General features: G+C 48.1%; 1 protein-coding gene across 1 annotated transcript; it reads right to left on the bottom strand.

Moving 5' to 3' along the window:
- Positions 1 to 722: 722 nt before the first annotated feature.
- On the bottom strand, positions 723 to 10,660 carry FAM210B (family with sequence similarity 210 member B). Its single transcript, XM_054467282.2, has 3 exons — positions 10,292 to 10,660; positions 4,131 to 4,306; positions 723 to 3,320 (listed from the first exon to the last, which is right to left on the bottom strand). Exons 1-3 carry the CDS (start codon positions 10,475 to 10,477, stop codon positions 3,104 to 3,106), a joined length of 579 nt encoding a protein of 192 aa, XP_054323257.1. The 5' UTR covers positions 10,478 to 10,660; the 3' UTR covers positions 723 to 3,103.
- Positions 10,661 to 14,202: the final 3,542 nt, after the last annotated feature.

The raw sequence follows: 14,202 nt of genomic DNA, 5'->3' as shown, positions 1-14,202 counted from the left end.
TGTGTGGAGTGCTGTGTAATTCTTTCCACCATCTGTTCATTGTTGGCCTGGAAATGAGCAGGGGCTGAGGGGAGCAGGTCTCGCCCTCATCTAGTCCTGCCTCTTCTGGTCTCTCCTGTTGGGTGTACTCCTAATACTTTATTATATATAGTGTTTATATATTTGTTATATCTTTGTCATCTCTCCATCGACTAAAGATACGGTGAAAGTGACCGTGATGAAGGAAAAGTAGAAGTGTTGAACTTAGAGCTAGTAGAGAAATCTGCTTGCATGGCCAGTGCTCAGTGCAAGAAACTGGACGGCAGGTATGTGAGGATGTGTCACCACAAAGTGGCCAATGTAGAGAGACTTAAAACATGACTCAGTAAAACTGCAGCTGCCAGCCCCCTTGGGACAAAGGAGCTTCTGGTTCTCATAGTCTTGAGCTGAACTGACTTTGACTTTCCCAAATAGTTCATGTGCCACCCTCCCAAGCTATAGTTACTATCACGTGACTAACTTTCCCAGTGACACCAGTGAGACTTGGGACGTTTCCCCAGACAATCCCACACAAGCAAAGAAAAAGCTCATTGTAGTAGCACATTAATACACTGGTCACAGTGCCGCTTCATCATCAGCAACAACCATGGCTTACCAGAAATATAAAAAAGTTCATAAACTATAAAGATGTTTCACAGAATTTAAGCTGCTCACTTTGTCAGATAAATTAGAGAAACGATGGCTTTCATTTTTAAAATAGATCAGTTTTATTCTGCTAGTTCCATAAAAACAATGTAAACACAGGCGTTCTGTACATCTTGCTGGTGAATTCACATAATGCTTAGTTCCCTGATCCTTTGACCTCCTTGTCTTCTCCGGTTATTTTCTGTTTGGACCACTGGCCACAGGAGTGGAGTGGGGTTGGGGCTTAGGAGAGAGCAATGTGGCTTTTTGGTGTGATTTGTTTTATTGCTTGCCCTCTCAGCACACTCCTGTTACTCCTAACAAAGTTTGAGATTTAAGCCCTTAAACCTGCAGGTTTCACCATCAGTTTTTCTTTTTTCTTTTCTTTTTTTTGCATAGGCATTACTAGGGACGTAAATGGGAGACGGGCATAGAAAGTGGTGAGGAGCTGAAGCCAAGAAATTGCTTTAAACACAAGATGAAAATGCTCTGTTCTGTCCAAAGAATCACCTAATACTGGTGTGAGGCATCTCACTTAGCTGTGGAGAAGTCCTTGGAATTAGATCTCACAAAGATAGCTTTAAGACAGTAAAACCTTTTGGCAATGGGCTAATTGCCTTAAAAGAAGAGTTCTACTTGAAAGACCTTGCAGGTGGAGAAATTGTCCTACAAAGATTCTTGGATATGTTAGTGGAGATAACTGACATGGGTCGCTGTGGGCCAACCAGGAACTGTCAACAACCCGATCTCCGCAAAACCAGGACGGCCAGTTAATAGTTCCTTCAGTTCTCTGATGGTCACAAATGTAATTTTATTTTATTTAGCCTTGTGGAGGTTCTGCACAAATGTAATTTTAAAGGAATTGGGAGCCAGAAAGATAAATGCAACTCCTTCAACTATGTGACGGGGCAGACTGGTGAATCTGGGTTCCCAGAGTGTGGAGCAAGTGCCCTGCATCAGAGAATGGCCCAGGGGGAACGTGCATGATGCCGAACCCCGCAGGACAGAATTACTTCAATCGCCTGCTCCTGACTACTATAAGGACGAAGTCCCAGTGTCTCAGTTTGGATCTACACTGGGATTTCTTTCTTTTGGAGACAGTGTCTCCCTCTGTCACCCAGGCTGGAGTACAGTGGTGTGATCTTGGCTCACTGCAACCTCCACCTCCTGGGTTCAAGCAATGCTGCCTCAGCCTCCCCAGTAGCTGGGACTACAGGCGTGTGCCACCACACCCGGCTGATTTTTGTATTTGTAGTAGAGATGGGGGTTTCATCATGTTGGCCAGGCTGGTCTCGAACTCCTGGCCTCAAGTGACCCGCCTGCCTCGACCTCCCAAAGTGCTGGGATTACAGGCGTGAGTCACCGCACCTGGCCTCTATGCTTGAATTTCTACTCTTAGCTAATCTAACACACATGCCCTTCATTGGGTAAAGCTGGCTCAGTAGACTAATTACACCTGCCGTGTAACACAAGCCTTTCCCTGGCTTGTATTATCTCATAGTTGCCTTCTATTTGTGACAAGTGTTACGAATATTCCTTTTTAAGAAGTGATACAAAATCTTTTTTTTTCTTGAACAGGATTTTTAACTCAGACAGTGTAAACGTCATGACAATTCTGGAATGTCTGAAGTTTGAGACAGAAGATTGTCTAAGAAAAGCTAAGATTGTCTTAGCTGTTTGTGGTATCCAAATTCCTCTGTAATATGGGCATCAGGAACCAAGCAATGCCACTGCTACTGGGCAGGGTTTTCATATTTTACCTAAACAGAGACAAATGACACTGACCTACCTTAATGAAATTTCAGAAAAACCATCTGGAATCAGCCCCATCATGTCCAGATAGGAAGGTGTTTGGGGATCAATGAAACATACCAGAAATACTTTTCTTCCCCCAAAACAAATGTAATGAATGTCAAAGTATTGATGCTAATTTAGATTGTGATTACATATTAAGTTTTGCTTCATTAATTGTAGCACTGGCAGCTGTTTTGTGAACACTGCATATTAAACTGTAGGCAGCTGACAACAAATATCAGTGGAAGGGGATATTTAAAAGCCAGTTAAATTAATCATTGCTTTTTAGGAAACTGAGCCCAGATTAACCCCCTGAAGCTTTTACAGACAGACCCTCGCCAAAATCTCCCACAAGGAACATTTGTAGGCTATTTTGTTTTGAGATGTTAACCCATCTGCAATGTCTTGCTGACATTTTAGATTATATATACAAGCCCTTTAATGAATAGCATTCACAAAATTTATGAGGCAAAAAATTAAAATTGTTCAAAAGCCTGATTTTTGCTGGCAAAGTTTATCCATGAGAACATAGCAATTAGCCCCCTACCTCTCCAAAAGAAACCCTACAACCCTAAAACCCTAAAACCAATCCAAATCGTGTAATTTAGAAGAAATAGGTTTTCAGTGGGTACGACTGAAGAGTTCATTAAGGTTTTGCAGCTGGAGGTTTAAAAAATCCTACTTTTCGAAAATATCTGACAATCAAGGGCACAGAGACTAGCGTGATGCTGATTCTCACTGGCGCGAACAGCTTGTGGATTGCATAGGCCACCACGAAGGTACTTGCGCCTGCTGCCATTTTAGACTGCACCAGGGACTCTTCAAATCCGAGTTTCAGCAGGATTGCAGACATGTCCACACCACTAGGGGGGAAGAAGCAAAGAAAACAATTATTACAGCAAGGGATTAAATGAAGAAATTGATTTGGCTATAAGATTTACAGTATTTTAAAAAATGTAATGAAGTAGCTGAATGAATAAAAGTCTTAGTGGCCAGGTGCAGTGGCTCACGCTTGTAATCCTAGCACTTCGGGAGGCCGAGGTGGGAGGATCGCTTGAGCTCAGGAGTTCAAGACCAGCCTGGGCAGCATAGCAAGACTCTTGTCTCAACAACAACAAAAAAACATACAATCGGCCTGACGCGGGGGCTCACACCTGTAATCTCAGCACTTTGGGAGGCCGAGGGGGGCGGATCACTAGGTCAAGAGATTGAGACCATCCTGGCCAACATGGTGAAACCCTGGCTCTACTAAACAGACAAAAATTAGCCAGGCTTGGTGGCATGCGACTGTAGTCCCAGCTACTTGGGAGGCTGAGGCAGGAGAACCACTTGAACCTGGGAGGCGGAGCTTGCAGTGAGCCGAGATCACGCCACTGCACTCCAGTCTGGCAACAGGGCGAGAGTCCATCCCCCAAAACAAACAAACAAAAAAATCAGCTGGGTGCAGTGCTGCATGTCTGTAGTGTCAGCTACTTGGGAGGCTGAGGTGGGAGGATCACTTGAGCCCAGGGAGGTCGAGACTGCAGTGAGCTGTGATCGTGCCACTGCACTCCAGCCTGGGCAGCAGAGTGAGACCCTGTCTTTAAAAAAAAGTCTTAGCAAACACGTTCTTATTCACATAGAATCTTACATGACAGTAAAAAACAAATATTAATTACTGTCAGAAATCTTACCTTGACACAACCATGTAAAAGATGCCCAAGGAGATTAATGAGATTCCAATGTGCAATGACACGCCAACAGTGCCATACTCTTGAAAAATCTTTTTCAGTTGCTGTGACTTGCTTTGCTTTTTCTCCTCTGTGCAGCTGACACTGCTGCCTGTTGTCTCTGTGGCCTGGCTGGGGTCCTGTGTACAAATCAGAGAAGAGGAAGTGCTTTAGGGCAGGCATGGGCAGCCATTACCGGCTTTTATACACGCATGTAATGTTATACTCTTTCCTGCTGGATGAGAGATCAGTTACCCCTTTCCTTTTTTTTTTTTTTTTTGAGACAGAGTCTCACTCTGTCGTCCAGGCTGGAGTGCAGTGGCGCGATTGTGGCTCACTGCAACCGCCGCCTCCCTGGTTCAGCCTCAGGGCTGAACCAAGCCTTTGTTTTGCCTCAGCCTCCCAAGCAGCTGGGATTACAGGCACGTGCCACCACACCCAGCTGATTTTTTGTATTTTTAGTAGAGATGGGGTGTCACTGTGTTAGCCAGGTTGGTCTCGATCTCCTGACCTGGTGATCCACCTGCCTTGGCCTCCCAAAGTGCTGGGATTACAGGCGTGGATCAGTTACCCCTTTCTTACTCAGTGAGCCGAGTTTCAGCCAACTTAGTCACTAAGTGTAATGCAAGCCTGGAACCAGGTATGGCCGGCAGAATGATGGCTCCAAAGATGTCCCAATCCCAGGATCTGTGAATATGTCACCTTACATGGCAGAAGGACTTTGCAGATGTGATTAAGGGTCTTGAGATAGGGAGATGATCCTGGATCACCTGGGCTACATTATTACCAATGTCATCACAAGGGTCCTTATGAGTGAAGAGAGGGAGGCAGGAAACTCAGTGTCGGGGAGGGGGTTGTGAGGACAGAAGCAGAGTGAGAGAGCTGAAGATGCTACTGGCTTATGGAGGCAAGGGCCATGAGCCAAGGAATGAAAGCAGCTTCAAGCTGGAAAAGGCAGGACATGGATTCGAGCCTCTAGAAGGACCCATCTCTGCTGAGACCTTGACTTTAGTGCATTAAGACCCATTTTGGACTTCTGACCTCCAGAAGTGTAACATAATAAATGTGGATTGTTTTAAACCACCAGGTGTGTGCTCATCTGTTACAGCAGCAATAGTAACTAAAACACCAGGGCTCACAAGCTTGGGGACAATGATCCTTTATCAAGCATTTTCTCTGAGCCAGGTGGTCCTCCAACCCTTTCTCCTTCCATCCTCATGCCAACCTTCAGAGGTAGATACTACTGCTTTTCCCACTTTGCAAAGGAGCAACAAAGGCTTGGTGAGGTGAGGTCACTGGCCTGACGTCACCAAGATTAGAACCCAGGCCCTCCAAGGCCACAGCCTGAGCATGTGACACCATGTTATATGCCATCAAAAAAGGACGGTGCGCACAAAATTAATGCAGCAAAAGCGATGGCAGATTTACTCCTAGAATCAAGATTTACACCTGACACCTGAAACACACAAACTGGGGCCGATTCTTGCACAGTACCCTACCAGGACTTGTACAGAAATCATGCATTGCATGGGACATCTGCTAACAGTTACTGAGCACCTACCAAGCCTGGAATGTGTGGGAGAAACAAAAATACCAACCACACCTGCATTAGGGGAGGGAAAAAAACCACTTCTCAATAACAGAGCACTTTAATCAAAAGACTTCTCTAAGGACAGTCCTGGGGCTTGTCCCGGCAGGTGATGAGCACCTGGCTGGAAGTCAGCTCTTGTTATGGGCTCTGCAGCTAGCCCACTTTTACCCTGTTATTTTTAGAGGCATAAGATTTTTTAGAACATTTGAGGAAAACCCTCAGTGTCCCGATGACAGGTCCCTTCTACTGAGCCAGGAGCTGAGCTTCCACTTCAAAGGCGTCATTTCATAAATCCCTCACTGCCTCATGACCCAGGAACCTTTGTCGCTCCTGTTTTGACAGAGATGACTGAGGCTCAGGAGGGAGGGACAGCTGACTGGCAGCATGGACTGGTGACTGGGCTGGTGACCACCAGGCCTCAGCCTCCGTGGTACTCAGCAGGCTCCCCTTTCCTGTCCTGCCAGAATGACCATTCTTAAAGGAAGATGCTTTTCCAGAACGTCCAGGCTCTGGAGGGGAGGAGGGAAGATGTCATCAGCCCCCCTTTCTTTGGCCAGCACATGTGACCTCCCGTTTCCTTGAAGCCTTCTGACTAGTCCTGCCACCCCCGGCCAGGATGGCTGTGGAGGGCATCAGTTCTCCCTGATAAACAAGCCCCACCCACCTCCAGCTGCTGAGGGAGGCTGCAGAGGGGACAGCAGCCAGGTGGTGGGGACTGATAGGAGGCCACCCACAGCTCCTCACAGGGCCAAACACCCATGCCCTTGACACCTGGCCCCACTCTGTCCAATCACTGGACCGAGTGCAGCTGTCTCTGCGAGGGCCCTTTTCTTTATGGTCTTTATTTTGGCAAAAGGACTTTTGGCCAAAAAATAAAAATAAAAAGGCAGCCAGGATTCCATCTATAGAATGAGCAGAATCTACTGCAAGACTGTGGTGGGGACAAGACATTCAGACACAGGGACAATCTCGGGTTAGCTGGCAACACGGTTGGCTTCTGACATTCTAGAGAACACCCAGTTACTGGACAATTTTCTTCCTTTTGTTTTGATAAAAACACCCATTTATAAGCACTGTGAGCCACGCATTTTTCTTCCTAACCTTTGGGGAGACTAAAGAAGCTGAAATAAAAGAATTTATGAGGGTGTGACTTGCAGGCAATGGAAAATTTTTAGACATTCATTTCTTCGTGAAACATTGCTGTAAGTACCTGGGATGTGTTAGGCACTGTCCTGAATGCACAGGACGACGTGACATGACACATCTGTCTGTACTCAACACGCATGCACATGTGTGTGAGAGTGTGTGTGAGACAGTGTGTGTGTGAGATGCCCCTTCTGCCTCTCCCCAACATTTTTTAAATACAAAAACCTGTAATAGAGAAGGGATAGGAAGGTTTAAAGAATGAGCCAAGGATCTTGCCAAGCCGATCACACTGTTTGGAGTGACACCTGTTTTCTTTCACTTGATAAGTCATATTAATAATAAACACTATATTGTGTATATTTTGTACTAGGCACTGTTCTGAGTACTTTGAAAATATTGGCTGGGCATGGTGGCTCATGCTTGTAATCCTAACACTTTGGGAAGCTGAGGTGTAGGAGGATTGCTTGAGGCCAGAAGTTCAAGACCAAGCTGGCCAACATATCTTTTATTTTATTATTTTATATTTTTGAGACAGATTCTTGCTCTGTTGCCCAGGCTGGAGTGGAGTGATACGACCTTGGCTCACTGCAACCTCCGCCTCCCGGGTTCAAGCGATTCTCCTGCCTCAGCCTCTCGAGAAGCTGGGACTATAGGCACGTGCCACCATGCCCGGCTAATATTTGTATTTTTAGTAGAGATGGGGTTTCACTATGTTAGCCAGGCTGGTCTCGAGCTCCTGACGTCAGGTGATCCACCCGCCTTGGCCTCCCAAAGTGCTGGGATTACAGGCGTGAGCCACCGCGCCCGGCCTCGTCTCTAATTTTACAAAAAGGAAATATTAATGCATATAATCCTCACAACAACCTTTACTACTGTCAACCCCACTTAACAGAAGAGGATCTGAGAAGCCCAGAGAGGCTGAGTAACTTACCGAGGATCACACAGGGATTACTGTCAGAGCTGGGATCCAAACTCGCTGAGTCTGGGTCCAGGGCCTTTGCTCTGAACAACCATGCTATGTTACTCCTCGTGTATTCATGAGTGTCTCCTCTGTGCCAGGCACTGTTTTCAGTGTAGGGGACAGAGCAATGGAAAAAACTGACAGAACCCCACCCTCAATGAGCTTATGGTCTTATGGGAAGGCAGGGACAATAAACAGAAGAGTAAAATACCAGGGTGCTACCTGTGACAAGTGCCATACAGAAACACTAATGGGGCGGGAGACAGGGAGTAGGAGGAATGTTAAATAAGGCCATCAGGGAAGGTCTTCCTGAAAAGGTGGTACTGGAACCAGAACTGATGGAGACAAAAGAACACTGGGGCTCTGGGAGAGCAAGTCATCTGCCTGAGCTCCCCCTACTTCCCTGAAGGAGTAAGTGGCACAGGCAGGCAGGGCTGCTAGGTGGTTTACAGGACATGGAATCAGGTTAAGACAAAAAGGCAGGTCTCTTCTGTGGCTTTCCCTATCCCTCTTACAGAGACCCCCTGCCAAGGCAGAGGTGGGTGGGCCTCTTTGGCTCTTAATTAAACACCTGGCAAATTTGGAGATCCCAGCTGGGCAGCACACTCCTACCTCCCAACGAGGGCGGCCAGAACAGCCAACAGGGGAGGTTCTGGACTCTGGCCAAGCCCAGACCCTCCCTACACTGCTCCCAGGCCCTGCTGGGGACGCATTTTCTCAGGCAGATGAGTTATCTTTTGTCCTAATCTCCTTTGAGGTTCTGATCCCACTTGGGATTCTGCTGATTTTACCACGGTGCAGAAGAAACAAGGACAGCTCACGGGGCCCTGGGGCCTTGTGACTGTATATATTTACTGCAATTATAACCATTTCTAACCTTAATTTAGGACACATCAGATGCCAGGTATGAACATATCTCATTTTACATTCATATTCTATGAAGTCTGCATTATTAACGTCCCATTTTACAGATGACGGGCCGAGATAGAGAGAAGGGAATTTGATCAAGGTCACACAACAAGTGAGTAGAGAGAGGAATCCAGGGAGTATGAGGCCAACTCTCTGCCACTGTATACACACACACCGCTCCAGTGCCAGGGCCTGAGCTGGGGACCATTTGCCACTGTATACACATACACCGCTCCAGTGCCAGGGCCTGAGCTGGGGACAAGGTTAATGTGGCTGACAGGCAGGACAAGAGGCCATTCCAGATGAGTGCAGAGAAGACCCACAGCCATGGGGTGGAAGCAGGCCCAGTGGAGGCATCCGAGGCCTCACAGGTGGTTAGAGAGGGCTTCCTGGAGGAAGGAACAGCTGGGCTGGGCCCTGAAGAATCATCAGGAGGCGGCACGGTGTGTGCAGAAGGTGCCACTCTGGAGAGGATCCCCAAGACCTGTGTGCCACCTGTCGGACTGGAGAAGGCAAGGAAGGAAGGAAGTTGATCTGGGCAGGAGGCATGGTGAAAGCCTGGGTCCAATCCCCATCCGCTCCTTACTGAAAAGCTAGAGAACGGTCAGGAGATGCTCGCTGGGCCGGCGGCACTGCGCTGAGGCCTGCACCAGCTCATGGAGTTGTCTCCCAAACTCTTGATGGGAAGGTGCTATTTTTGGCCCTCTAAAAGGTCAGAAAATAAGCTCAAAAGCCTTCAGGACTCGGTCTGAGGTCACCGGGTGGTGAATGGAGGGGCCCTGTCTGCACCCAGGCAAACAAAGAGGCTCCAGACTGCGAGGCCGGATGCGCTCCCGGCTGGACTCCGGCTCCGCGCGTCTGGGCTTGCCATTCCTGGACCGCAAGACTTCATTATTTACTACTATTTTTATTTAAAAAGACCCACTTGGAAGAAAGTGATAGATTTCTTGAAAGGAAAGCTGGTATGACTGCTCTGAAGGAAAACCAGTTTTCACTTAGCACCCATGGAAGGTGACGGAAATGAAACATAACAAACAGCACTGTGGGTTCCTTGCCCGCGGCTTCCCTGAGGACGCCTGCTCTTCCAGTTAGAAGAAAAGGGAGGAGCAGCGAGCGTCGGGAGGTGTTCAAAACACAGCGAGACCCAGCCAGAAGGCCTGGACAACAACCCCGCAGGCAACGTGTGGAAGTTCAGACCAAGTCCAGGCCCATCTGCAACTCAGTCGGCTGCGCCCCAGCCTGGCTGAGGCTCTGCAGACCCGGGGCTCGGCCGAAGACTGCGCGACCTTGGGCAGAGCGCCACACCTTCCCGAGCCTCAGTTTCTCTGGCTGTAAACTAGGAGGATCGCTTCCTTGGCTTGTAGGGATTTGGGGTTTCGGGGACCCTGGAAGAGCTCGGTCCCGGGCAGCTACAAGTGCAAAGCGTCCTTGGCGGAGGCGGCCGGACCCCGGCGCGGCCCTGCGGACGTCTGGGGACCTGGACACCGCCCGGGATCAGGGTCGGGGTGGGGTGCTTACCTGGTGGCCGCGGCAGTACCCGCGCGCCGTGCGGAGCACCCGGGCGTCTGGCCTGGGCGGGAGCAGGGCCAGGGCCAGGGGCGGCGGGGCGCAGGGGGTGGTGGCGCCCAGGAGCCAGGTGGCGCGAGGCCGGACCCGGGCGCCCACCCTGCCTGCGGGGCCCAGCAACGCCAGCAACCCGGCCATGGCGCGTAGCTAGGCGCAGCACCCGCGCCGCTGACCCAGGAGGCGGGCGGAGGCCAGGGAGGGTGGGCGGAGCTGACCCGGCGAGGGCCCTCCCTGGCCCCGCCCGCCAGGGGCGCCGCCGCGCGCGCGGTGGGCGGGGCTGAGGAGGCGTGCGCACATCCCCTTGGCTCACCCACTACTCCGCTCCTCGGGAGCCGGAGTCCAGGGCTGGTGGGCGGGGCTGAAGGAGCGCGCCCCGCCTCCTCTCCGCCCACCAGCCCCGCCCCTTTGGGGGTGGGTGCAGGTCTTTGCAGGGTCTTGGGCTTTCTAACTGCGGTGTGTAGTTGGCGAGTTTCCTTATTCTGCCGGCACAAAGGTGGGCATAGGGCCGTGGCTTATGAGCCTTTCTCCCTGCAGAAATGGGTGAAACCTGAAAAAAAATTATAGATAAGTTTACGTGTTAGCTCCAAAGAAGAAAGTAAATATGATAATTGACATTAGTACATGTTTAATAAAAAGTTCTCTGACCCTCATAGATTGTTGGCGTGGATGTAAAGCGAAAGTTGGTGTGGCAGTTTCTTGAAAAGTTAAACATACACTAAACATACAACCCAGCAACTCCACTCCTCGGTAGCTTCTCAAGAGAAACAAAGGCTCGACACTCAAAGACTAAAATGTGAAGACACCAGTGTTTGTAGAGATCTTACAAATATTAGTCAACAATTAGGAATGTCCATAAACTGGGACGTACTGTGGCACAAGCCTTCAATGGAACGCTATGCAACAATTAAAGGGAACAGACTACTGATACATGCATAACATAAATGAATCTCAAAGCTCTTATGCCAACTGAAAAAATCTAGGCACAAAAGTCACACACTGGAGGATTCCAGCTACATGAAGTGCCCAGAATAGGCAAAATCATAGAGACCTAAAACAGATCCGTGGTGGCCTAGGGCTGGGAGTGGGAAATGAGATTGACTGCCAAGGAGCGGGAGGAACGTCTTGGGGTGAGGGAAGGATCCTAAACCCAGATTGTAGGGATGGTGGCAGCTGTGTAACTAAAACTCGTGGGACTGTACACTTAAAATGGATGAATTTTATGCTATGTAAATTATACTTCAATAAAGATGTTCTGGCTGGGTGAAATGGCTCATGCCTATAATCCAAGCACGTTGGGAGGCTGAGGTGGGAGGATTACTTGAGCTCAGGAGTTCAAGACCAGCCTGAGCAACATAGCGAAACCCTGTCACTACAAAAATAAAAATAAATTAGCTGGGTGTGGTGGCACGCACCTGTAGTCCCAACTACTCGGGAGGCTGACGCAGAATTGCTTGAGCCCAGGAGGTCCAGGTTTCAGGGAGCCACAGTGGTGCTACTGTACCCCAGCCTGGGCGACAGAGCGAGACCCTGTCTCTCTAGAAAAAGAAAAAGAAATATATTTTACAAGAGATGTAATATTCTATTAGTCAATTGCAATTCAACTCAACCAAGCTCTTACACAGGCACAGAAATGATATTAAACATATATGCATTAAAAAATGTTTATTACATAAGATGGAGTTATAGCTGTGAAAGTAACAGGGTCTGTTGGAGGGAGGTCCTAAAGTGCCCCTGGATGGGAGTCCTTCCATTTAAATGTCTGCAAGAAGCTGGGGAAGAGTGCTTAAGGGTGCGGATTGTCTGTCAGGTTGGCCCTATAAGTCCAGCTCTGTGATTTGGAAGTAGTGACTCAACCTCTCTGAGCCTTGGTCTTTTCATGTGTAAAATGAAGATAATAATAGTCTTCCCCCATGAGATTGAGATAATTCTTTGACACAGTTCTTGGAAAGGGCTTCGCTCAGTGCCTGGTGCACAGAGAGGGCATACACGTTAGCTGTGATGTTGTAGAGATGCTTGCCTGAAGCCCCTCTGTCACCCGGTGACAGTGCCGCCTCCAGATGGCATCTGATCTCGACTTCCTCACGGTTCCCATGATTTTCTTTCTTTCTTTCTTTCTTTTTTTTTTTTTTGAGGCAGAGTCTCGCTCTGTCGCCCAGGCTGGAGTGCAGTGGCGCGGTCTCGGCTCACTGCAACCTCCGCCTCCCGGGTTCATGCCATTCTCCTGCCTCAGCCTCCCGAGTAGCTGGGACTACAGGCGCCCGCCACCATGCCTGGCTAATTTTTTGTATTTTTAGTAGAGACGGGGTTTCACCATGTTAGCCAGGATGGTCTCGATCTCCTGACCTCGTGATCCTCCTGCCTCGGCCTCCCAAAGCACCCGTGATTTTCTTGTCACCAGGCCTTCTTCATTCATTTAAGTTTCCTGCCCAGGCTTCATGGGCAGTTGAGTTTGTGATTCATGCTATATGCTTATTAGAGAAGAGAAAAAGATAATTTTGTTTTTCCCTTTAAATTTGACACTAAATATAATACTGTAATTATAGACTTTAGGTTCTTTTTTTCTTCTTCTAAAAGTGAAGAAACTTTTGCTTTTAACAAAATGTATTGGAGCTGCTGCCTGCCTGAACTTGTGACAGTTTTGTTTTTTTCTTATTGTGTCAGCTCTCTTTGTCTCTCTAGAGCAGCAGCTCATGCATGAGCTATATTTATTTTAATTTCTTCATTTTCATGAATAGATAATGTATTCTCACGGTTCAGATTTTTAAAGGTACAAAAAGTCTACATAATGACAAGCTTCCTTCCTATCCCAGTGACCAGTTCTCCTCATTTTTTTCTCCCTAGAGACAAACACTATTACCAGTTGCTTGGGCATATCCTTCCAGGAAATTTTACATGTGTGCAGGCAAATTCCTATGAACGGTTTTCATAGCTATTTTTACCCAAGTGGGGCATAGTATACACAGTGTTCTTCACCTGGACTTTTTTGCTTCCAATATATTTTAGAGTTTTCTGAATATGTACACAAAAATCTTCCTTATTCTTAAAAAAATCTGCTTAGCATTCCAGTGTATTCCAGGGTGCTGTAATGCTTTAACCCATCCCTTGTGGGTGGGCAATTAGGGTATTTAGGGTATTTTCCAGTCCTTGTGATCATAAACCATGCTGTGATGAACCAGCGGGTACTTCTGTCACTTGCCGTGTTTAAGTATGCCTACGTAATAAATTCCTCAAAGTGAAATTGCTTAGTGAGAAGATATGTGTATTTGTAAATTTGAATACATGGCAAAATTTCACTCCATAAAGGTTGCAGAGTACAGCAAATGAGAGTTTTTTGTTTGTTTGTTTGTTTTGAGATGGAATCTTGCTCTGTCACCCAGGCTGGAGTGCAGTGGTGTGATCTCAGCTCACTGCAGCCTCTGTCTCCCAAGCTCAAGTGATCCTCCTGCCTCAGCCTCCTGAGTAGCTGGGACCTCAGGAGTGCACCACCAACCTGGCTAATTTTTGTATTTTTAGTAGAGATAGGGTTTCACCATGTTGGCCAGGCTGGTCTCAAACTTCTGGCCTCAGGTGATCCGCCCGCCTCGGCCTCCCAAAGTGCTGGACTTACAGGCATGAGCCACTGCGCGCGGCCAAGAGGGTCTATTTACCCTGACTCTAAATGGTGTCTTTAGCAGAGAAATGTAGGACTGACTTTTATGTTCTTAACTTGAGAATCTGACATTCAAGGCAGCCATATAAGGCCGGGTGCGGTGGCTCACGCCTGTAATCTCAGCACTTTGGAAAGCCGAGGCAGGCCGATCACCTGAGGTCGGGAGTTCGAGGCCCACTTGGCCAACATGGTGAAACTCGGTCTCTACTAAAAA

This window comes from Pongo pygmaeus, chromosome 21, assembly GCF_028885625.2.
Source record: "Pongo pygmaeus isolate AG05252 chromosome 21, NHGRI_mPonPyg2-v2.0_pri, whole genome shotgun sequence".
Lineage (NCBI taxonomy): Eukaryota > Metazoa > Chordata > Mammalia > Primates > Hominidae > Pongo > Pongo pygmaeus.
The sequence above is the reverse complement of the archived record's forward strand: the minus strand, read 5'-3'. Positions and strand labels throughout refer to the sequence as shown.

What these genes read in the sequence shown, in the direction of transcription:
- FAM210B (XM_054467282.2), bottom strand. Translation starts at nt 10,477, where the DNA reads ATGGCCGGGTTGCTGGCGTTGCTGGGCCCCGCAGGCAGGGTGGGCGCC. An exon ending in GGTACTGCCGCGGCCACCAG is followed by an intron (nt 4,307 to 10,291) that starts GTAAGCACCCCA and finishes ATTTGTACACAG; the next exon opens with GACCCCAGCCAGGCCACAGA. An exon ending in TTTTACATGGTTGTGTCAAG is followed by an intron (nt 3,321 to 4,130) that starts GTAAGATTTCTG and finishes CTTCCCCCCTAG; the next exon opens with TGGTGTGGACATGTCTGCAA.